Source organism: Poecile atricapillus, chromosome 1 (assembly GCF_030490865.1).
Source record: "Poecile atricapillus isolate bPoeAtr1 chromosome 1, bPoeAtr1.hap1, whole genome shotgun sequence".
Lineage (NCBI taxonomy): Eukaryota > Metazoa > Chordata > Aves > Passeriformes > Paridae > Poecile > Poecile atricapillus.
In genome coordinates, this window is record NC_081249.1 from 154,925,727 (window position 1) to 154,951,863 (window position 26,137).

General features: G+C 36.8%; 1 protein-coding gene across 3 annotated transcripts in view; it reads left to right on the forward strand.

Moving 5' to 3' along the window:
• Window positions 1-26,137, forward strand: part of AKAP6 (A-kinase anchoring protein 6) — a 208,238-nt gene that overhangs the window by 28,599 nt on the left and 153,502 nt on the right. For all 3 annotated transcript variants that reach the window (XM_058849044.1, XM_058849055.1, XM_058849064.1), the window contains exons 3-4: window positions 5,002-5,253; window positions 8,669-10,453. In XM_058849044.1, coding sequence (XP_058705027.1) covers window positions 5,002-5,253; window positions 8,669-10,453 — 2,037 coding nt within the window. The remainder of the gene's footprint in view (window positions 1-5,001; window positions 5,254-8,668; window positions 10,454-26,137) is intronic.

The window sequence follows — 26,137 nt, forward strand, 5'->3', positions numbered from 1 at the left end:
GTAGAACGCGTAGTGTCGTGAGGGAAGAGCAGGGATCTTAGAGGACCAAGGTATTTCTGAGCTGTCAGTGTCGGCAGAAGGCAGGGGTCAGTGATCTCAGAACCCTCCTGGTAGCTGCTTTCCTTTGCATTCTTCACCCAGAAGAATGCATTCCTTTCCCTTAGTCACTGGATGCCACAGCCAGACAAGGTACATTATAGTGCTTCAATCATTTTTTGACAGGCTGGTAACTCAAAGTCAGTCCAGGCCTTTCCCTGGCAGTTGATTTTGTTTAGTCAAAGTCTGGATTTTTCATGTATGATTATTTTGTTTGACTTAATTGTTTGCTTAAAAACAGCTGCAAGAAAATTATGTGTAGCAACTGCTTTTAAGGTTTCACCAATAATAGAACAGTTTTATCTTTATTGTCACACTGAATGTACAGCAGGTAGGGATGAAAAAATGAGGAACTATTTCTTGGAGAAGTCAGAGTGCATTTTAAAGGAAAAATACCATTCTAAAAGATGTTCAGAAATAAAAATCTCTCTTCCTTTTTATATATAAATAAATATAAAAGGTAGTGCAGAGAGTTTTATTTATAATTTTCAAGTTCAATTAAAGTAAAATATCTAAAAATTCTGTGGCAAATATTCTAAATTTTTTTTCTGAAGAGAAGAATTTGTGCATTCTGATTGGAATATTTGTCTTCTGAGGAATTAAAAAGCACTTAAAAAGAAAGTCCAAATAGATAGACATTTTCTTAAATCATAGATTATATTTGCATGTACAGCAGTTGTAAGATGCAGTAGAAATCTGTTTTTCCTGCTGAGGTTTTTCCTGCAAGATCAAAGACCAAAATCTCCAGTACAGATTCTCTGCCACTGATACTAACTCTAAAGCAACATATTCCAACCTTTTATCTTTCAGTAGTTTCATGTACATCTTAACACAGTTTCTTAGGGACTAGAAAGAAAACACTTTCAAAAGTCATCATCAAAGCTGTTTTCATTGACTCTTGACTTTTGTTTATGCACTTTTTCTTCATCTACTGCAGTGTTTGCAGTTCAGGCTATTTTAGTTGACATGGAGGGCTAGGAGCAGGCTGATGGATTCAGCAGCTGCAAGTTACAGGATCAGCTGTCTGGAAGACTGAGTGAAGCGGGCAGTTGGCAGCCAAATGGGGCACAACCCCTGTAGCCTGAGAAATTCCATAGTCAGTGCTACAGGAAAGCCCATGAGAGGATGACAAAATCTTTACCTTAATATTGCTGTGAAACTGTGTAAAAACAAAAATGCCTTGCTGACATGTGAGATTAATGATTATAAAAATTGTTTCGGCAATGGTGCTTTCTAAAAATCTTTTTAAAAATCCGATTATAATATCTTCTATGAATACATATGATATGAAACTGTATGCTATTAAAATGGGGAATATTTTGTCCACATGTATGTATAGGCTTTATATTATTACCATTGACCTGGAACCATGCTTATTTACAAACAGATGCCAATAGATTATTACTTAAAAGTGCATGATTTATTCTATCTACCTGCCACTTCTGGTAAGAGCAACTGGCACTCATGACAGCAGTTAGGTGCTATCTCTTGACACTGCTGCTCTTTATTTATAAATACAAAGTGTAAAAAGGCACAAACCAGTGTTCTGCTGGTTTGGCTCTATCTAATGTTGTCACCTACAAGGATTTAGGAAGAATGAGAATGAAACCATGTCATACCAGGTCTTGATAAAGTAAAATCGTGAATTTACATAATATGACTTTTTTGTGCAGTATTTGAACTGTATGAATTCTTGCAGAAAATTATTAAATACACCTGTGCTAGGTGTAATTTTTTAATTTTACTGAGTTATATGTAAATCTAGACATCAGGTACAATAAAAGTTTTACTAGAAAATGTCAACTGGATTTGACATTATATTGTTTCCTCTCAATATGCTTGGTTTGTGCCAGGCAAGTGTAGAGAAAAGATGCAAATAAATAGGATGCAGCTTTATTAATGCTGTTCTGCTGAACACTAATCAGCATTAACTTACAGGACAAAACTTAGCATTTCTTTGAAATTATTTTCTCCTGCAGGCTAGCATTAACTTTAACACAGTTATTCTGTCATTGGAACAGACTCCACCTTCACACCATTATATGACAGTTAAAATCAAGGAGAGGGGGTGTCAGTAGGGCCCTAAATTCTTTTTTTTACAAAACACTGTAAAATGATACTGTCTATAACCTAAATAATTTAAGAACTGGTACTGTCTTTTACTGACTTAATCTCATATGATAAGATCAGAGAATGTGATTTTGGATGTGACCAAGGTCAGGTTTAGGTTCTCTCCATGTTGCTGAAGCTGTAAGGAGCTGTTAATTACCTTGTTAGTACATAAAGCACTTGGCTGCTGTTGTGTGCCACAGTAGTCTGTAAACAGACTTTGTTTTTTGAGGGAAAATGAGCAAATTCTAGCAAGCCATGCAAGAATTAACAGCATATGTTCTTGAATATCTGCTTCTCTCAAACCACTAGTGGTGCTGGGATCTCAGTACAAAGTTGGTTTCTTATGGAGAGTTTGTCTCCTTCAGAAATTTGAGATGCTTTTGTAGCTAGCACAATGGGACATCAAGAGAAAACTCGTTTGAAGTGTGGGTCAGAATTCTTGATTTAGAGTATTTAGAGTATTATCGAGATTCATTAGATTCAATATTTTCAGTACATTATCAAACAATTGTCAGAAGAACACTTGTTCATTGCCCTTTCTTCTTACAGCTTTCTGTTTCCAACCACTTTGAGAATTCATATGGTAGTTGAATGCAGTATGTGTGAAGCTGGAAAATACTAAAAACTTGTTTTGGAGTCTGGCGCATCCTTAAGCTCTTTCACATAAATAGTCTAAAAGGAGGTATATTAAGTACTTTTCTGTAGACTGTGTCTAATTTACAAAATTATGGACACAATCTATTTTTTAATCACTGAAATTAAAATTCAACTGAATTATGGCCAAGAGGAAAAAACCATTAACAGTCTTGGAGAAGTAAAATTCAGCAAATTCAGTTAAACTAATTAATTAGAAATATTCTTTAAAGCACTTGAAACAACATAGAATTACAGCTGTGCATTTCAGTTGTGAATCAGCTGTAGTTGACTAAATGGATAATACGATCTTTTTCCAAAGCTCAGAGAGTTTTATCTCTGTCTGTGTGTCTGTAGCATTTGATGAGCACACTAATCTGGTAACTGGAGTGTCCATTTGCTCACCTGGAAGTGTGTGGGTGCTGGAAGCCCTGAGCACTTGCAGCCCTGCATGCTGGCAGGTGAGGCACTCTGTGTTGTACTTGCAAATACAGATGCTGCTTCTTGCAGCAAGAAGACTGAGGGTACAGGGGAAGAGATACTGCCCTTTTCTCTATGCATCTACAATGATCTGCTCATGGAAACTCCAGTTTTGCACTCATCTGGCGTTTCTGAGAACTGCTCCTGCAGAGGACTCGATGTAATTGTCAGTGTTTTATTAAAATGAGTACCTAACAATAGCACCTGATAACAGCTGATATTGCAGTGTCTGTTATACAAAATCATTCAATACTATCTAGAGATTTGATTTTGGTTTAATTTGTTACCAAAGTGTGATTACATATTAAATACTTTGCCTTTACTTTCATACTGAAGATACCAAATCTGAACTTAAAGAAATAACTGTACTATGTTATTAATTTTGAAATAATCAGGTTTACTGATTTTCCTGTTATGCTACTGCCATACAAAACCCCAACAATATCATCAGAGACATAAGATTTCATTGTAATTGTCTGATAGAATTGTTTCAATAGCAAACTTAAAATGCAAAATTATAATTATTCTCACATATATATACATCCATATATATATATATATATGAGGTTTATAAAGATCTGAATTAATTTCATTTTTTAATAAAAGGATCTTGGATTTAAATATGCTATTAAGTCACCTTAATCTTACTCACCTTAAGTCACTGCCAGATATGTAGGAGAAAATCTTCTAGGGTCCAGTGCCAGTTTTTTCAGTGTTTCAATTACATTTCCTTGTATATAATATGCTTTTTACACATAGTTTTCAAACAGAATTGAAACAGAGTGTTGTTTGCTTAACAGCATGCCCCTAAATGTTCTTTAGTATTGTGATTTGTCCTTTCATAAAGAAAATGAAGACTAGATTGAAATTATTTTACTCTGTATGCAGCACAACCTCAGTAATCTGTAACATTAATTTTAAATTTGGAGGATACCATCCCATCAAAAGTTTAGTTTTATAACCTGATAACCCATATTTTCGTTCTCCTTTTCCAACACAGCTATTTTCAGCTTCTCTGTGTTCCCTCTTTCTCCTTTTCCACCAATCTTCTGTTCAGTTTTGTGCCCAGAGCAAGACTATGCAAAAATCAGTGCCCTGTCACCACCACATACAGCAGTGGGTAGCAGAAATAGCATATTCCCATTGAGTCTGTCCCAGACTTTTGTCCTGCTTGGTTATAGAGGTTAGAGTTAAATTCTGTCCAAATGAAATTTTTTTGAGGATGGCACAGACCAGATTCTTTGCATTTTAACTGGTGGGTATGTGTGTGTGTGTGTGTGTGTGTGTGTGTGTATGTGTGTGTGTGTGCAGCAGAGAGGGAGACAGCTCCTGGCAATCTTATCACTTTCATTCCTATTGCTGTCTTCTAGGATGTCACTGTATGGTGTTAGTTTTCTGCTTGTGATTCATGTGATCTTGTTGTGCCATCCTTCTTTATTGTATGCTGTCTCTGCACTTACTGAGCAGTACTGCCAAACAGGACAGCTGCTGCTTCAGTTGCTGCAGCACTGCCATGAATAAAAAAAAAAATAAATAAAAAAGTCTGGATGTATTAATTACAGTATTTTTCCTCTATGAAAAAATCTATTATGGATTTAATTAAAGGTGCATGAAAAGTAGATCTGATCAATGACAGAACCATGCCCATAGCTAAATATCTATTTTATTTTTCCATTACAGGATATTTGTGAAGATATATCTGATCATGTTGAACAAATTCATGCTCTACTAGAGACTGAGTTTTCCCTGAAGCTTCTGTCTTACTCTGTCAATGTGATAGTTGATATCCATACAGTGCAACTCCTCTGGCACCAGCTACGTGTTTCTGTCCTGGTTCTGAGAGAACGCATTCTCCAGGGGCTACAAGACGCCAATGGAAACTACACCAGGCAGACTGATATTCTGCAAGCATTTTCTGAAGAGACTAAGGAGGTACAGTGACTAAATCCAATTTAAAGACATTAAGATCAACTTTTAGAAATGTCAGGCTAACAATGTTTTCTCTTGATTGAAATAATTTTCAGAAAGGATTTGAAAGACTTAGATAGTTGCCTCTGTTCCAAAGTTGTTCACCTGGTCAGTTGGGTATTTAAGATTTACAGCCAATTCAAAAGCTAATTTTAGTGGGCAGTGATTTCTTCAGTGAAAGTTCAGACATTTCCTTCCCACAAACACAAATATGAAGCTTACAAAAAGTTTCCAAAACTTCCCAACTTAGATCAACATTTCTTTATAGCAAGAGGAAGATCTTTAATATGAGTGGCAATTCTGCATTATGCCTTTAAACAGTCAAACATTTTATCTGAGAAACAACAGTGAAAGACTCATACACTGTTTACTCTGACTGTATGGCAAATTCACACACATGTAAATGGTTTGTAAACCTGGCTTCATTTAATTAAAATGCCTTTTCCTTTGAATTTATTATTACAAAATTTGTTTAGTTAGAAGGATGCTACTACTCTGATTTCTTAAACTTAAAAAAGATGGACATTTTTAATAGTTAGGGTAATTAATGGTTAGTCAATAGCATGTAGAAGATTTTTCATTTGATGGTCCTGAGATTAAGATGAAATGCCTTTTTTATGATTAGATACACTTACAGAAAGAGACCTCTAGATCAGTGTGGTGAATTCTGTGACCTGTGTTACAGAGGAAGTCAGAAATCCCCAGGACATGTCCTGAGTTTCATATCACCCAAGGTCACAGAGAATGTGATTATTTCTCTGCTCCAGTTGGGTTTTATATTTGTCTTTGGCACAACAAAGTGGGTGGTCCAGAAGTCAGTGCTCAGAGATGCCCAGGCCCACGTTCGCCACCCCCTCTTCTTGATGTGTACATACCTGGCTCTTTCAGATGCAGTTTCTGCTTTGCTGGTGCTGGTAAACTGCTGGCAGGTCTGAAGGAAATCTACTCTTGTCTTCACGTGAAGATTTGTGAATTAGTGGGATGTCATTATTTTATACCAAGGACATGGTAATTTCAAGACATAAAGAAGGTGTACATTCAGATACTAAGAAACAGGAAATTTTCCATCTGGATCTGATTACAACTGCTATAAAAAACATCTTTGCTGAAGAGAGAAGGAAAGATTATTTTTCAGTAGGGAAAACACATGTTGCCAGATAGGCTTACATGGTAATATGAAAGACAAAATATCATCATTCTTTTTATCCACCCCAATTAAAACATAAATAATATTTGATTAATTTAATAGCTAGCAATAGGAAGAACACAAAGCTGATATCAAGTTTCTGCCCTATTGCTTGAATAGCTCCACAGAAATGGCTCTGCAGTTTCTAACCTTCTGGTATTCAAACTTTTTATGAGGTATAATGATACTGACTTTAGTTGATGAACATAAAAAATAAATAAAATATAATGGAGGGACAATTGTATCTGCTCTTTCCCATCTTTTTTTTTTAGTGTTTGGATCTTTAAAGGAAGCATTACTACATGAAAATGGAAAAAAAAATTAACTAGGGCATTCTTATTGGTAGTCATACAAATAACTAAATTTAATATTTTTCTAAGATAAAAGCATGAAACTACTGGCATTAAATAAAACTCATTTGAAGAACACATTTCAGAGGCTGCTGGAAAATGACCAAGTAAGAAGGTTTAATGTATACGATCGTAAATTTTATTAATGTAAATGAACACATTTTTAAGAGACAAAGGAAAGGAGCTCATTATTCAGAAAAACTAAAGGCCTTTAGGGCCTTGGAAAGGTTTTGATTTATATATGGTTTTACAGTTTCTAATAATTTCCTGAGATTAGAAGGACAATGCAGCTTGTTTAGTCACTATTTTCCTTAACAAATGCAGCTCAAATATATAAATTTGACAGATTTATAGAAAATTCTGAGCTGTTGACAATTCCAAATCTGTGGCATGGGATATACATCTGGATGGAATTTGCTAAAGAAGAGATATATTCAGTATCCAAGACTATAGCTGATAAATACCCTCCTAGTAAATTTTTTCTATACATATTTTTATCTGGAAGATTTTATTCTATTTTTACTTTAAGTAAAGGGGAGGGGGGGTGGATGGAGTACAGGGCTCAGATGTTTTATGTTTTTATCTTTATGGGCATTGGCAAACAATAGCCTTCTTTATTGAGATAATTCCTGTTCAGATCCATGTAGTTACTTCGGGATGGAGAGATTACAGGGTTACTGCACCTTCTTCAAGCATGATGCTAAGGGTCTTTAAACTATGGATTTAGGCAGTGTAGTGAGACAAGTTGTTCCAGAGAATAATTCAGACATAAACCTATCGTGGATACTCAGGAGTTTGCTTCAAAAAACTATTATGAGAACAAAACCTGGACAGAAAGACCAGTATACAGATTTAGGCATGTCAAATTAGGATCCTAGAACATGAATATCCCTTTCGTGTTATTTTTTTAAAGTAGTCTCTATAAGCAAAAGTCCTGTATATGTATTAGAAGATCTACTGAAAATATGCTTACACTGTATACTAAATATAATTTTGCTGTGAATGTTATTTATCATGTAGTTTTGGATCTTAATCTCATCAGATTTTTTTTATTGTCCTTCAAACAAGACCAAAATATTTATAAGCATTAATTTGACCTTGATCTTAAAATCTCATTTGCCACCTGAGATGGTCTCCTCCGGCTATGTCCATGTTTCTGAGATTGAAGGAGAAAATATTGACAAGGGAGCATGTCAGGCTGGAGGCTTAACATTACAGTTTCTTCTCCTTGTGCCATTCTTCATTTGTGCTCTAAATGTCTGGCAAATAATACTACTAAAAAGTGAAATGTAATTAGCAATCTCTACCTCATAATTATGGGAGGAAATGTCCATCACTGCTACATGATGCTTGGAAAAAAACGTTCTTCCAATCAACTGAAAGGCCATAGAACAGCATAGACTTTTGAGAGAACAAGATTAAGAAGGAGACTGGTACACTCAGCAGCCCCCAAGGTACCCTCACTCCTGTTTGATGTAGTTAGCACAGGAAATACTTCAATTATTTTGTATAGAATTTCTGAGTCTCCACCTATAGTAAGTTAAACTGAAAACAGAATTAAATGAGGAAAATACCAATACAAAAGTGAATTTCTGTTTTTAGGTAACTTGCTATGCCAGACTGAAATGAAGCATTTTTCAGTTTACTGACATTTTTAATTCCCAAATATTTCAGAATGGTTAGCTTATCCACAGGGTACTGCAAAAAGAGACAGGTCAATGATGAACCCTTCTCTAGATGTTAGGCAGTGAAACCCAGGAATTGTTTTTTATTTCATTACTTTGTTTGTTCTGTATATGAAAATTAATATTCCAAAAAAGTACCATTTCTTTGTGTATTTCAGGATCGTCTTGACTCTTTAACTGAAGTTGATGATTCTGGACAATTAACCATCAAATGTTCTCAGAATTACTTGTCCCTGGATTGTGGTATTACTGCATTTGAACTATCTGACTACAGTCCTAGTGAGGATTTGCTTGGTGCTCTGGATGACATGACCTCCAGTCAAGGGAAAACAAAATCATTTGAATCCTGGAACTACAGTGAAATGGATAAGGAATTTCCAGGACTTATCAGAAGTGTGGGTTTACTTGCAGTAGCAACAGATTCCATTGCTTCGCAGTGTAATGAAGCATTGAAGGAGAAAGAAAGTCATGTACCTGTTTCAGCAGAAGAGGGAGAAGAAAGCAAAGACAAGAAAACATCACATGATATCTCAATAGCATCTCCTTCTGGAAATTCCTCTCTTTCTAAAGGACCTTTCTCTGAAAATGGTGTTTTGCCTACTGACAGCAAAGCAGTTCCCATATCAAAGAATCCAGAGTGCAATCTTCCACAGCACACTGGTGAAAATATCAAGCACTCTCACTGTGAAAATTCAACACCTAAGAGGTCCATAAGAGACTGTTTTAACTATAATGAAGACTCTCCTACTCAGCCTACATTGCCAAAAAGAGGACTGTTTCTGAAAGATGATGTGTTTAAAGATTATATGGAATCCAATGATTTAAAAAGGCAAATCTCTCAAATAGTTAAAAATGAAATGAGTAGAAGTACACCCTCATTGTTAGATCCACCAGACAGGTCCAAGCTTTGCCTAGCTTTACAGCCACCCTATACCACCAGTCCATCAGCAGTTAGTCAGTCATATGATTGCTTAAATAAAATAAGTGATAAAAATCTTGAATACACAATAAATAATCACTTTAAAGACAGTCCCATAATTCTAGGAAAGTCTAATTTCTACACCTGTAAAGAAAAATCAAAGCACAAGAAGTCTCATGATTCTCCAGAGAAAGCCAAAGCTGACAGAACACCTGGAAGTAAGTGCAAAACAGCTCCATCAACCCAAGTCAAAAAAAGAGGGTGTTCTTCTCTACAGAATGGAATTACTTCTCATAGCTCTAAGTCTCTGGAGGAGACAGAAACAGATTCTTCTGCATCATCAGATTCTTGTAACCAGAGAGATCCAAATGGGCAATCACAAGGTAAAACTGAACCCTTCAGTTCACCAACGTGTAGCCAAAAGAGTGCTTCTTCAGCTGGTTCTGAGCTTTCCAACTCATCCCCTCTTCTGCTGAGAAGAAAGAAAAATAAAAGCTTATCCTCAACACCACACTATACTCAAAAAACCAGTAAGGACAGTGAGGTGTGGTATGGATCTGATGAATATTTAGCACTTCCTTCACATCTCAAACAGACTGAAGCATTAGCTTTAAAACTAGAAAACTTGACAAAGTTGCTGCCCCAAAAGCCTAGACGAGAAACCATCCAAAACATTGATGACTGGGAGCTGTCAGAAATGAACTCAGATTCAGAAATGTATCCGACATACCAGACAAAAAAGCACAAAAAGAGGGGCAGAATTTCACCAAGTTCTTCGAGTGATATCGTATCCTCCTTAGGTGACAGTATTGAATCGGGGCCTCTCAGTGATATCCTCTCTGATGAAGATCTTTGTATGCCTGTATCTTGCATTAAAAAATACATTGAAGAAAAGTCAGAAAGGACTGCTGCCACTCAGCCCACTGGGAATGAGACTTCTTCAAATAAATCAGCTTTAATTCATCAGCTGATGCAAGATATTCAACATCAAGAGAATTATGAAACCATATGGGAAAAAATTGAGGTAAGGCAATAATCCTATAATCTTTTTCTGTGTTCTTGAGAAGCCTGTATGTGGAGCTGGATCTGCTGGTAGGGATAGGGTTTCTTTTTTGTTTTCTTCTAATGCTGAAAATCATCTCACCAAGTGACTGGTGGAAGTAGAGAAGAGCAGCAATTATTGTAATTATAATGGACTGAAGTTAACTTTAACTAACTATAAAGAATTTGCCTATGTTAACTTACATCAGTGCCTTTACAACTGGGTAAAACATTATTTTACCAACAGCACTTCTCTTTGCCAGGATTGGGTAGATGACAAGTCATTTTTTGAAGGAAGGGTAAACAAAACATTTGAGAATCAGAGATCTTTGGTGTATTTGAATGAAGTTATGCTTGATATCATCTGCCTATTTTGTTCATTAAAAAGATTTGCTTTAGTCCAAGAATAGGAATCTTGATTCCTGCCAAATTAAGTATAATAACAACATTTCTTTTTAATCAGTTCTCTTCCCTTGCAGTGATTATTTTCCCTCCTGTGTTGGTGGAACTAAGCATAATTTTTTTTATTCACTTAAATAATCCCTCTTAAATAATAACAATGTATTAGTGCAATATGCTAGAGCAATAATTATATTCCATTAAACTTCAGATGAAATGAGACTTCATTGGGAAGTCTTTTTGAGAAAAAAAGATAAACTTTGGAAAGGGAGGTGAATTTAAATGAATAATCAAAAAAAGACCTAGCCATCTCACTAATATAATTCTTACATTACATTCACAGTAAATGTTTGCTTTGGTTTTCTAATGCATTTGTCTTCCTGGCCATTGCAGAGTGCTGTTCACCTCAGAACATTTCATGTCCATCCTCAGTGGCGTTTAAGCTTTCAGAAAAGAAAATGCATCTCTATTAGATTTCAAAATGCTTTAAAATTAATAACACATGCATTAAAGGCTGATGTTGGCATCTAAATGCTAAATCTGATATTTGCAATATATTCTGTGTTATCAGGTAGTGTATGAGCTGCGAAAAAAAGACTAGTTTTATAAGGCCAGGAAGTCTTTCTTACGAAGCACAATTTCTGTAACTTTTGAATGCATGGGAAGTATTACGACTAGTAGAGAAATAGTTGAGCTAGAGATATTTGAAAATAAAGTTGGGGTAGAAAATACAGACAGAGAAATTTCTTAAACAAATGAGGGTGCAGCAGCTGTCAGCTCTGAAGGGCAGTGCTTAATGATGCAAACTGCTCCCTCTGTCTTCATGGATGGGGCTCATCTTCCAGACTTTGATGAAAGAACTGTCTTAGTAACTGCAAATTGTTTCTGTCCTTGAGTCTGTGTAGTGCTGAAAATTAGTCCAGCTGAAGCTGACAGATACAGAGCCCTTCATTCTGTGAAAGTAACAAAGCCCATCAAAGCTGCTTGTGAATACATAAGATGCTGTCTTTCAAACGACATTGCAAGAGCTTGTTTTAGAATGGAATTGTTGAGTGTCTAGGCACCAGTGCCTTCCACTAGACGCCGACTTCCTTTTGGCAATAAACAGGTGGCAGAGAAACTTTTTGTATCATACTGTCAAATCATCATATTTATTTTAATCAAACTTTTTGACCTCTCTTTTGAGGGGCCATCTGTCTTTGTGTGATTCCTTGCAGCTGCAGTTCAATCCTACCAGAATGGAGGAGTAAGAATCAGCTGTAACAGCTGTCTGCAGCTGTAAACACCCTCCTCTTCCTCTCCATCCTTTCCTCACCTCCTCTGGAGAGTGGATTGAGCTTGTGACAGCAATTAAAAGCAGTTAGCTGTTCTGTGGCCAGAGTAAGCCCTTTTTAGCTATTGACTCCAGCTGCTGCTCTTGTCCTTGAGCAACTTTGCTGCTGACACTGCACTTTCTACAATTTCTCAGTGTTTCTGATTGTGATAAAAGCTTGGAAAATGTTAATGTGGAGTTTGAAAATAATGTTATGAAGTATGTTTGGCACATAGTAAAAGAAGGGTTTTAAACAGAAAGAAGAGCAGATGCAAAGAGGACTGCTAGGAAGAGAGAGCTTAGTGTTCCATCAACTTAAAAGCAGCACATAAGTAAGTTTCATATTTCACTAAATGTGCTTCCTGAATAGTGAATAAAAAAAAAAAAATCAGGTGAAAATTTTTGAAATAAAGAAAAATGATACTATTTTAAAGAAATATAAGTTTTCCCCAAGCTATTTACCCAAGTTTTTCTATTGTTGCTAGTTATTAAATCTTCTGCTTGTACCACTAGTTAAAAAAAAAATTCACTTTTTCAAAAGCTGTAACAAGGCAAACCCTGCCTCAGTGACAATATGATGCCTTGCTGAGGTACTTTAACTTGACATAATTAATAAGAAAATAGAAAATTCCTCCCTTATGTCATGCTATTAAATATTGTGAACAAAAAGGAGTCTAATTAAAAATGCCATACCTGTATCACAATTAAGTTCTTTCTTTTACTAGATTTTTGGCTTCATAATTCCCAAGACAAGAAGCAAAAATATGTCATTGTTTCTTTCAATTATTGTAAATTGGCTCTTGTGTTAATTCTGTTACCTAGGAAGATGTATCCCACTCAAAAAGGAGTTTCTTAATTTCACAAATATATCTCTTAGCAATAACTCAATTCTGCTTTTGTTAGCAGCAGTTTTGTGCTGAAGAAGTCAGATCTGAAAGGTGAACTTCATTTTAAGGACATAAGAAGCATGCTTATTCCCATCAGTAATCCAGTTGCACTGCTGTAAATGTCTAGCATGATGTATTGTATTTATTAAAATTGTAAACAAAACTAAAATAACTTAGCCTTTCATGTTGGGATGATGACAATTTAGAAACAACTGGCAGCCTCAAAATCATTGAAAGTAATATTTTAGCTAGGTAATATGAAAAACAAGGAAATTTAGGTATTTTATTATGATTATTATGGGAAAAATTTTGACAGTATAAATCTGGTAATATCTTCATAGAAAGCAGTTTGTTGAAAATATGCTAAAGCATTTGTTGAAAATTGTAAAAATTTCTTATAGAAATTATAGTCATGGGCAGAAACTGATAAATTGCTATTTTTCATACTTGCAAATTAGGTTGATGTCCTTGCATGGGCATTATCATGCTGTTAATATTCCTGTCTGTCTATAGATAGAACTCAGCTGCCCCATTTGCTGTTACATAGGGCCGCTTTCTTGCTTTGAAATAAATGTTGCATAATCTTGTCATATTTTGTCTTGCACTGCAGGTAACCCTTTCTTATACCCTTAGTAATGGCCACCTTCATTCTGGGGTGCAAATTTATGTGGCTGTTTATTTTATGTTTCAGAAATTACTTTTTGGAGTTAAATGTGAAAATGAGTGATAGCAAATTCTGAAAGTTCCTCTCATTGTTTTAGTTCAGCTTCTAGGAGCTGCCCCAAATGAACTTTTAGAATGCAGTGTATAATGTAACTATAGTTTCTGTTACACTGGCTAAAAGGGGAACAGATACAACAGCCACATTTTCACAGATAACACCAATAGAGTTCTTTGCTATAAGAATTTGGCTGATTGCCACTAGTACTTCAGAGTTTTAGAATGCTTCAAAGTTTGCTTTCTGTGAGAAACCCAAGTTTTTCCCACATAATTGGGTTTTCCCCACATTTTTATGTACAAACTGAAAAACTGGGAGCAAAAAAGTTTTGGACTGATCTAATGGCAATATGTTTTCAACAGTTTTAATGCTGAAACAATAAAGTAACCTTGTTCAGGCAGTTTTAGCTCTTTCTTCAGAAATTGATACTAAATTGACTATACTGATATCCTTGTGCTGGAATACGTGGTGACTGATAATTCCATCCACTTCTTTTTTGAGGGCACTATTAAAAAGTTTAGAAGTGTAACCAATTGCTAGCTACTTCATTTAAGTGAAGATGTGTTTGTTTTGTAGGCTTCAGGGTTAATTGTATGGAGCAAATTGCTGATTTTTTGTTTTGTTTTGTTTTGGTTGTTGTTGTTGTATAGATTTATAGCTTTTACCACAGGCTCCATTTCTGCAAGAGGCAGCTGTGAATTTCCTCTGCAAGAAGCTATTTGATATCTATTGATCCCATATTTTCAGTTCATCACGTTTCATAAACTTGTCCTGAACTCCACTGGCTCTATATTTTGTCTGTGTAGTCCAGTTAGTCTTGGCTACCCACCTTCTTGATGTGATAAGGAGATAAAATCATGCTGCTTGATGAGTTTTTCAGCTGTCAGTTACAGCAGGCCCCAGGGATCCTACAGCAAAGAGATGGATAAAAATTTTACTGCCTTCCATGACCCAGGCAAGGAACCCCTCACCCTTCTGTAACCATTTATCCCAGCTGAACCCAGGATGCTCCAGGAGAGCAGAGATCTAAGACCCCTGTTTTAAGTGGGAGCAATGGGAATAACTTTCCTGTTAAGGAGGAACTAAGGATCAGTGCAGCCTGCAGAGGAGATGCAGGCTGCAATATCGTATCTAAACTTGTTACTGTGACAAAGAGCTGGTCTGTTGAGGTGGGAAAGATTTGCATTTTTAGAGAATAGTCACAAAAAGTAACTAACAGGTGGACTTCTGCAAGTGCTTAAGGGAGTTGATAGAGCAAGTTTGTGTTGGAGATGTGGCTGGAAGTCCATTTGAGTAGTGGAGAGGCAATTTGTTAAAAAATGTTGGAGAGCTGACACAAAGGGGAAATAATTTATTTAGGTTGAAAGGGGACAGCATTACTTCTGGACAGAGAGTGGACTGAAAACACACCAGTAGCTAAGGTAGAAGCTGGATTGCTTTAGGGGAAGTTTACTTGTTTTTGGAGGTGATTTTCATCATTAGAGGGAAAAGTTTGCATCATTAGAGGTCAAATGCAGTTTGAGCTGTGGGGCTAAGGTAGTGAAAAACTAACAGGAACCGGTAACTCTGATGAATCTTGGTAACAAAGAAAAACGTGGAACTGAAATCAGTAATGTCAGGAGGAAAAAAGCAAACATAATCAACGTGGCACACACCTGGCTTTTTTGAATTACCAGATAAAGGATTTTTGAAGTGTTATAGTGCTCTCCTTATACCTCTTGTTTTCAGTAACTTAGTGCTTCTAATATTTGCTTGTTGCAGTGTGTCTCTTGTTAATGGTATGTTTTGTTATTTCCCAAGTTGATGGTTTGGTCCAAATTATCACCCTGCCCAGACCCTCCCACCCCATGTTGTCAATCTACCCTGAGTCTCCTGTCAATCCTGTTTTAGGCCCACCGCATGCTTGGAATTCCACTTCAGAAATTTCCTAAACTTCAACGCTTGATTACTCCATGTGACCCAACTTTCCCCCCCACCTCCCTCATTGGATGATGTTTTTGTGAACCCTCCCCAGGATATCTCTGATTAGCTGATGCTTTGTACCCTCCCTTTGAACCGCCTCCCTATTTCAGCTGTTGCACGCTCGCATTTTCTGTCTTTTGCCCCCAAGATTCCCCAGAGCAATAAATCCTCTATTATCCCATGTAAAAGACCTCCCTCTTGTCCTTGTCTCCTCAGAGCCCAGACTGACAGCCAAAAAGCCGTAGAGCAAGTGCTCTAGTCACACCTCGGGTCATCCTGCTCCTGGGGTGTGACCCACTCCTGGAGCCGGCCAAAGCGATAGAGCCAGATCAGCTCTGGCCAATGTGTTATTTACTCTTTTAAAATAAATGGATTTCATAGTTTTCCTAACAGATAGTGTGCTTGCCAAAATCTGTTCATTTCTGAATCTTACTTACACTGCTTCATACCATTTAGATTGAAATACTGCTTTTGGTTGATGACCAGTTTATAAAAAACCAGTAAGTGAAAGAGGTATCTGATCCAGAAATTCCTTGGCAGCTCTGCAGTTTTCTCAGCAGTCTTGCTGCTTGGTGCAGCATAATTGAAAATGTCACTTCACATTTTGTACAGAGAGACAAATTTGTGCTTTGCTGTTTTGAGTCTGACAATGCTCCCCTGCTTCAAAAGCCTATCCCTTGGCTTTCAAGCTGGTTAAACCATTATTAAGCAATAATGTAGTATACATATGGAACTCTCACTTTTAGGCAGACAAATAGAGCTTTACTAGAAGATATTGAAATACAGTGAGCCCTCTGTTCCTCCAAAACACTTAGTTCCTAACAGTTTGCTTGAATTTTAATCAGCTCCTCCAAGTACATTCACTTTTCTTTGGCATTTGCTTTACCAGAAATAGTTTGAGCAAGTTTGAAACCATCAATTTTTTCCAAAAAATGGCAGCTTCTATATAAGCTGTATGAATTCTGCATTTTCAAATCTACAATTGACTGCAGGAACTATGCTTCCTTAATGAAGCACATTCATTGTGAAGCATATGCTTGTTCAGAATGGTTTGAATTTCCGATGTAATGACCTCAGAATGATTTGGCATTGAGTAGTTTTAGATCAGGGATTTTTTATATTCAGGATTTGGCAAGTCATTCCAAATAATTTGTGCTGGGGGAAAGGGAAGGGAGGGGAAGAGAGAGGGATAGAAAGAACTAGAAAGAAATCTGCTTCCAAATAATTTAAGTGGCATTGCTTTGAGGGTATGTCCTCACTAGCATTTAGAACTGGTGGTAGTGGATGTGCCTACATCCAATGCTTGGCTCACATCTGATGTGAGACATTTGGCTGCAAAATTCTCATAATTCTGTCCTTTTGTGTACATAGTTAGATATCACAGGGATGGCTATAAACTGCTAAGATGAACCAAGGAGCAGCTGCTTTTATGTAAATGTTTGTGAGCCCTCCATTTCCATTCTTACATGGTCACTCAGGTCAGCTTTATGTGACCATTGGCTTTATGACCTAGAGTCATGCCTTAATCATCTGTGCCACAGAGCAGCCACAAGCTAGAATCAGAGCCCTTCACATTATCTATTTGTGAACTGGAAACTTTCTTGATATTAGTTGAGGATCTCTGGATTTCTGCTATTAGGCTAAAGGGTGTAAAAGAGCTGAAGATGGAGAGATTGAAGAGTAAGACTGCAAGAGGTGGAGTTCTTGCTCTCACTGTAGCCAAGGATAGGCAGGAAGGTGAGCAGTGGGTGCCAGGTGACTTGCCTGGCTAGCCAACAGAGGCTCCAGATTCAACAGGGACACAGCTGTAATTTGGACAACCAATCTGGTGACTTCAAGGTGATCCTTTGATAAACTTGCTTCTGTCAGTGCAGAGAAGCTCTGTTGTCTGTGACTGTTTGGTGCATTCAGTTTTCTCATGAAGGCAGAGAAAGACACCCAGAGACCACTGAAGTAGGTTTGGAAGCTTGCAAAACACAGATAGAGTCAAATTGCTATTGGGAATTTATTTCAGTGTAAGTGTGGTGGTTTAAGAAGGATCTTCTGTTATTTAGGATTGAATCACCTGTAACTGCTGTCTTATAGGTGCTGGTGCTGGGGAGAAGGTTGGTTCATTGTGAAGAGTTTGAGATAACTCCAGATCTGTCCTGTTAATTACTTACTGTATTGATTTTATGGCTCCTTGAAATGCCTCCATTATTAAACAGAAAAACTATAACGTTTGAAGTTATGGTTACTAATATTCCCTTAAAAATGGTAAATACAAAGGGGTGAGAGAGAATGCTCACTGTCTTCTACATTCATAGGGATATGCCTTCAACAACGTTTTAAGGTCTAGCTGATCTGTTATGTAACATACTCAGTCTCTGGGCTACTCATATTTTATGTATCTTCTGTGAGGAAGTACAGGATATTCCAGAAAGATACAGCATACCAAAATCACCATGCTCTATTCTAAATATTTAATTTTTTGAATAATACATTGCTACCAACTTTCACCTAAATCAAATTCCAGTCTATCTACTGTTAACAGATCATTGCCTTAAAATGTGTACATGCTAGAGATGAGTCAGAGCAAGACAAAGTAGCAAGGGTCTTAGGAGGATTAACCTGAGAGGAAAGATCAAATCAACTTATATAAGATTATTGCATAACTTCTCAAAATCTCTTCATATCTTCTTCTTCTTGTGTGTCTTTATATATTTTGACAGCAACTAGTTTTTTTTTCCTTCATCCTTTCCAGTATCTTATGATCAGGAAAGAACCATTAAATCATGCTGACTCTCAAACCATAGTTGTCATCATTAGGCATCAGAGTGAATATAATTTGTGGTAAATATGGTCAGGAAACTGTCTCTCAGAGGCTTGCTTCAGACTGTCTGTCTGCTTATGCAGTTTTTCTTTATTTATTTTGAAAGTAACCTAAAGGGTAAAAAATTGTTTTCTTGTCTTTGCTTCTGGTTTTGGAGCAGAGATGATAAACCCCACAGTGTTTCAAACTGGAGTTGTATCTGAATTTTTCTAAATTGTTAATAAAGACTTATTTCGATCACTGACTTACATTCAGGTCAAGTGAGGTTTTCTGAAGCAAGAGCTAGATTTACTTCTGGTTTCCTTTGTGTTTGGAGTCTCTCCAGGCTAACACTGGGAGAACCACCAAGCAGACAGATTTTTGGTAACAGACAGTGTAGATGTTCAAGTCATAGTAACTTAATATTACTAAGTTCTTTTCCTCTGCTGATGCCAGCATGTGACTACATGAATGTTTCCTCACTGAGCTATATATGACTAAAGACACCCAGGGTAATTTAAAATCATCTGTTGCACCATTAGCTGCAAGAAAACTATAGCAGCTAACCTAAAAATGTCTCAGGTAAGTCCAAACTAGGGTCATGTATTGCAGTGCAAATCCCTTGCAGCTTTGTTGAGGTAGAGAAAACCAGGGCGAAAAAGTGAGAGTGTTAAAAACAGAAAACTTCTGCAATTACAATAAAGAAGACAAAAAGAAGCATGTCCCGAGATTGTTTTTTAATTTTGTTCTGTAAATATGTTCAAATCTGGGGATAAAAAATGGTCAGAATTAGGGTCTAAAAAGGGTGTAGAAGAAGGCCCCCCTAGAGACACTAAAAAAAGAAGCTATCTAAAATGGAAAGTTGATGAATTAGGAAGCAAATGAAAAGAAGTTAATGGAGGAACTAATAGTGACAGGATTTCTTTGGAGACTGCAGGTGAACAGGAACCGAGTGCATAACAGGAGGCTAAATGAGGAAACTAGAGGAATAATAATGGAGTAAAGAGAAGAGGTGGTGAATCTTAATCTCTCCTCGCTGTTGCCATATTTAGCAAAGAGTGGCAATCACCGTTTCCCTTTCTTTAAATTCAGAAATCTTAACTGCAAAACAAGTTCATGGGTCAAAGAATTACAATATCTCTTGTGAGGTGACAGACTTAACCTCTTCTAACCAATTAGCCTTGAAAAATAGGAAATGCTGAATTAAACGTTCTGATTTTGAGAAGGAATGGTGGTCATTATATCTTAAGTCATGTCAGAGATACAGCAGAGTTCAATATATTTAGCACTTGCCCACAAGCAAACAGCATCTGTTCTATTTTCGTAAAAAGTGATTTTTTTCCTTCTTTTCGAAAACTTTTCAGACGTGGTGATATATTGCCCTCTTGAGGCCACAACTGGTTCCTGCACTTATTTTACAGCTCTTATTTCTTTCTCAAATGAATGAGCTCTGCACAACTTTACAAACGTGGCTAGAAATTCGGATAACAAATAAATATATAAATCATAAGCTAGAACATTTCCTCCCTGTTAATATAGTTTTTACTCCAGTGTAGTCTGCAAGAAATTTTTTGCTACGTATTTTATCCCAAAAATTTCACTGTTGAAATAGAGTACTAGAGTAATATTTATAAATAGTGTTTGTCCTTTGGTGATGTCTTTGCGACCATCAGATCAAGAATATAGTGGTTTTATTTCTTTATCTGTCATTTACTGGCTAACTTACTAAAAATTTTATGTAAAAACAATGAACATAACTTCTATTTAAAAGGCACTGAAAATCCCATGGAATTAATATTGTGCTATGGTGTAAAGGTATAAAATCTGGCAAATTTAATTATTTTAATGTGATTTATTTTTTGTTTGGGAAAATAAACTTCCATTTTTGGAACTTCACAAAGCATTGACATCATTCCACTCAGGCTTGAGGCTGCAGGCATACCCTGTGTACCTTTCAAAGAATTAAATGCTTGGGGAATGAGGTTCATTTCTAGCAGCTATGAGATCAGAGAGGAAAGGTTGGGACCAGGTAGGGGAGGTGCCAGCATGGTGCAAATTGAGTGTCCTCCATTGCCCAACGCATGTGCAAGGCAGCAGCTGCCCATCGGCTGGAAATAGCAGCTGCACAAGGGTGTTCCACCCCCAGTGCGCTCTCTGAAGCCCAAACACTCAGGGTATGCAAACCAAGGAATGATGGTCATCTGGAACTGCCCTCTTTTCAGAGCAGAATATAGCTTTATATTAATCTATTACATAAAGGACATAATATGGAAAAAGTTGTAAATGGAGATTAGTTTGTCTTTTGGATGAAGTTCATCTCATAATCAATACATACATTTTCTGTAAAAAAATCTGAAAATAAATTATGTTGTCAACACAACATTTAAAATAATTATATGAAGAGGAAATGCAGTTCTTCCAAGTACCCTTACATCACTATAAGTTGCTTCAACATCCATAGTTATATTGGCAGTACTTTTAGACAAAGCATATCAGACTAAGTCCTAAATTTGCTGAAAATTTAGATCTTAATTAGAGACTTCCATTATCCTTAGAGTCTGGATCAAGGTTGCTGAATAAAAAGCATTTCAAATTGAAAGAAAGGGAACATGTTTATCAGGAAACTTGATTTTAGGTTTGCCTGTAGAATAAATAGTAAATTTGTACTTTTGAACAAGAGATTTTGAACTAAATTCAACATTTTCTATTCCAGTTAGGAGTACAAAACAAACTCAGAAACAAAAAGGAATTTGGGACTGTTAAGTAGATGTGAATTTACTACAGCTTTGTGCCACTATCCTTTATATAGTACATAACAGCTCATTTTGGTGTCTGGCACTTTTACCAAAGACATGCCCCTCTCCTGTGCTGTGCTCATGGTCCCTTCAAAATCCACACACTCCTTCCAGCTGCTGCAAAGCTGAAGTCCCTCTTTCTGGGAATTCCTGCATCATCTTTCATGGCTCAGGCAGATTTATTTGCTGTTCTTGTCCTTTTCTTGATATATCCTTGGCTACAAATTTCTGGAGACTTTCTTGCTCCCTGGTTTACTGAGTGAAACAAGAATATGTGACCTAAAAATATTCACATGTCTTAGCTGATTTCTAGATATGGTAAGTCTTTGACTTAGGGTCACATAAAAAGTGTCAGCTAAAAAAGCTTTAGTTTAGTATATCCAGTGCTGTGATACATAAGACAAAATTTATCCTGTATTAGATTCTTTGGACATCTGTCTTTGTTTCCTAGCTGCTGCTTAGACCTCTTGAATTTTATGTAGAAAAGAAATTACTTGGAAAAAAGTTATTTTAAAAACAGGGAGAGTTTCTGTGAGACATGACCAATAAACGATACTGCTCTTTCTAAATAAATATATTTTCAGAAACTCTATCTCAATCCTAGTGATATGATCAACTTCAAAGACCAAATTTGTATGATCCTTCAGAAGTTTGTACATTGCTCAGACCACTCAATATCATGACTTCTGATTGCTCCACTTTTAACTCTCAGAGCTTCTGCCTGCCTGTTTTATTGCCAAAGGCCCAAAGAACATCATGCTTCCTTTTTATTAAACTAACTATAAATTGCTATCTTTTCCTTACGTTTCCTCCTCCCCCATTTTCCTCCCTGCATATACCCCATTTTCTTATAGTCTCTTCATTCTGTTTCTGTCTCATTTTCAGGGCTCTTCAGCTTTCAGGTATCCTTCAATTCATGGGTTTGTCCTTTCTGCTGCTTATACTATTCACTCCATAGCTTCAATATGGTTTCCTCAGGAACCTTTTTACAGTCAACCCCAGTCATTTCACCCAGATTCAGAATTCTGAACGACTTGAATGCTAGAAACATTTTAATACATATCACAATGTAGAGGTTTTTTGATAAAAGTCAGTGCTGATTAGGACCATGGAAAGTACTTGCTTCTTTAGCTGATACCTGTGTGTCTGCAAAAGCCAGCGGGGGTACAGCTTGTCTGTGTACAGGGATGTGCTTTGGTCACTGTTCCTCCCGCTCTTCCTGGTGGCTCAGCAGTGCTGGCAGATGGTATGCACTCCACTGCAGGGTTTGTGTCCACTGCCCCCCACTTTGAAAAGAGCTGGAATTCAAAATAGTGGGCATGATAACTTAGGAGGCAGATAAGCAAAATTACTGTCTGTCATCAAGAATGTGAATGCATATGTAAGATTTTTCCCTACCAAGAAGGATGTACTCATTTATTTATTCTTCCCTGAGAGTGCTTTGAACCTCACACTGCTTTTGAGGACAGCAACCATGTTTTCTCAGTGTGATCTCAATCCTCATCTGAATGAATGCAAGAGGCCTAAAACTTTGTCTGGCTCTGTTCCTGTTAACATTACATCTCTGTTGGGATGCACGGCCATGTCAGCATGAGGAGAGGCCAGCAGCCATTGCCATCAGAGCACATGGCATCTCTGAAGGTTTACAACCAGCCCATACTGCTGTTCAGTTCATACCAGAGGATTCTTTAAGTGATGAAGGAATCAGGTGTTCTTCTTTTTCTGTTTCCTTCTCTCTGCCAGTCCTCCCTGCTCTTCAACCCATGCAAAGTCACAATGACACTGGCTTTCCCTATGCTGCTGTATTGCATGCATTCCTATGTGCAGATCTCTTGGCCTCATGGCTACGTGCTTCTCCCCAGCACCGTCCTTCCAGCCCATGGATTTTGTTTCTGTGGTTCTGGGTGTTCACTGGTCCTTCAAAAGCCTGGGGGAAATGTTACCTGTGGTGTTGGAGGCCTCTTTGCTAATCTAAGAATCAGAACAGGGTTCTTAGGAAGCATTGTCTTAGTTTTCCTGTATCTATCTTTGCTCCACAGTGAACCTGCTGGTACTGAGAATATCCCTTTTTTAGATCTTGCAAGTTTCAAACAGCAGTGAAGGCCTTGTGATAGTACTTTTAAAGAGAAAGTAGATCTTCACTTTGAGCCAAAGGAAAGAAAAGGCATAGGGTAAAAAATTGTGTTCATAGCATCATGAAAAAGTTTAAGTATCTACAGAGATACATTAAAGAGTGATTTTTAATATTCAGGTTACCATTACCTGCTTGTTGTCTAAAAGCAGAAACAAAGTCAACAGTCCCATGGGGGCAGTTAACTTTCTATTGCACAATTGGATGCACTGGCATCAAATATAGCTGTTTATAACAGAATGAAAAGTAACACTTCACATGTTTCTCTTAACTTTCTATGCTTTTAAAGCAAATCCTACCTTTATAGATCTGGTTCTTTTATCTAGACAGCTTTAGGAAACTGAGAAATTAAAAATCTTTTTTTCTATTCCTGTTCTAGTCAGAATACAGTATGGAAAAATAGCTTGGACTCTAAACCCAGGTAATGAGCCAATCACCATCCTGTGGTTATGGAACAGAAAGTTCCATAACCGTATAATTCATGGCCTATTCAATAGATGCCCATTAGGGAAAATGCATTTAATTATAATTTCTCTGTGTGGTAGTTGGGCACAAAGCCTAGAGGGGGCACTCATGAAAGATTTGTATTATTTAACAGTCTTTGAAATGCTTAACTAGAAGTTGTTATGTCTTTACATGGATGTCTACTAAGAAAAATACTTGATCTTTACCCAGTATGGAGGGAGCATTTAAGGCACACATTCTCATAAACTGGGATTATTGAGTAAATGTGGCACTTCTTTTGGAGAAAGCCTCCAAATTCTATTTCTGAATTGTTTGTGAATATATCCAGAACTGCATGTTAAGTATTTCCATCCTACTTATGTGTTTGGTCAGTTCTATGTTTCTGTGAGGTCACTGCCTGTCACAGAATCTTGAAAATATCACACAAATAATATTTTCCATTGTGGCATCTTGGTTCCTTGGGGATCCCTAACATCTGTATTGCTAATGGTTTTTTTGTTGCCTCTGGCTCTACCTCCAATTAAATTGACCGTGGCAGTTTGTTGCAGCCTCATCCTCTTGAGTACCTGGATTTCTTTGACTTACCTTTGCCTATGAAGAAAGTGCACTTTTATCCTTTTGAAAATAAAGTCCATGGGCAGGAATGTGTTCCTCCTGAGACTAATATGCAAGTCCTTTTGTGGTTAGACAAAGGGTTTTCTTAATGTATTCTGCGATAGAAGTGCCCTAAGAGCCAGCCCATCCTTGTACACTGGCACCTCTGTGAGCTCAGTCTTTTTGTAAATTGGGAACAAACTTTACAACACTGTCTGCTTGCAACAAAATTGGGCATTCATTTTTAAGCACACGGCCTCATAACCAATTCTTTTAAGAAGAGAACTCCCTTTGTGTAATAAAAGGGAAGGTAGAAAGAAAAAAGGTCTGGGGTAGTGATTTAACAAGCACTGTTGTCTGGTGCTTCCACACTGAGGCTTGTGGAACAGAGTAGACCTTCCACCATCAGACTTAGTTATCATAATAATTTTAGTATGTTTGCATTTAATGCTTTGGAGTGTTGCTTTTATTCTGATTTTAATATTATTTTAGGTCATTAACAGGGCTTTGTACTTTTAGAAACGCAGTGACCAAAAGTGTCTGAAGTATAAGCCAGAATACATGTAAAATGAAAAGGTAAAACCACGAAATTGAGTCTTATACACTAAGCTATTTAGTTTTATTTATATTTGCATAGCTTGAAATTACTAACCAAAAAGCATTGAAATAAATTTTCTACCCATGCCAACTAGGCACAATAAATTGGGATTTTTTTCCTTAAAATTGAAACCCAAAATTTGATCAAGGAAAGGTACCATTAAACTTTTCATAATGGTGCTAGTTGGATGGAGTTGCTTTCTCTGTTATATGGCATAATTTTGGCAATATTAATTTCGTTTAGGCACTTCCTTAAGTTTGTATGTCCAAATTTCCCATCTAAAGGAAACCCATGTCAAAAATCTACTAAAGCCATCTAAAATACTGCTGCTTTTAGTGTGACAACAATAAAAAAAAGTTGCATGTTTCTACATTCTATTTTTTGGTATCCCTAAATGTGCTTTTGGACTAAAGCTCAGAACTACATAACTGGGCTTTGGTTTGCTTCCATTCTAAATGTGGTCTAATAAAAGCTGGACTTGTAAAGTGATAGCTGCAGCTGAGATAGGAACTTCCTCTTTTCTCATTCCATTCAATTAATGAAAGCTGAACTTCAAAGTCTAAATGAGATCATTTGAAGTGCTAAAATTATTGAACACCAGAACTGTTTACTTTCCTATCTGACAAAAAAAAAAAAAAAAAGAAAAAAAAAAAAAGAGTGCTTGTAATGTAAAAGTAAAGTTAAACCACTGAAATTAAGTTAGGAAACTTTCAAAGTTGTAGTGCAAGAAGTGGTGTTAACCTAGCTGAGAGGCATAGTTTTAAGTGACTCAATAGCCAGCTCATTTTTTTCGTGACTGTAATAGTAAAGCTTTTCTGGTAGGTCTTAACTTGTGCTGCTCAGAAAATTGCAACCCAATGAGAAGATGTCTGAGCAACACCTTTGACAAGCATGAGAACATGCAAAGATATTATCAGGGGCTGGAGACTTTCTATAATCTCATAAACACTTAAGAAGTTATCACTAGCTTCCTAGTGGTTATCAGAAGTTTTTTAGTTAAGTCAACTCCTTGTTA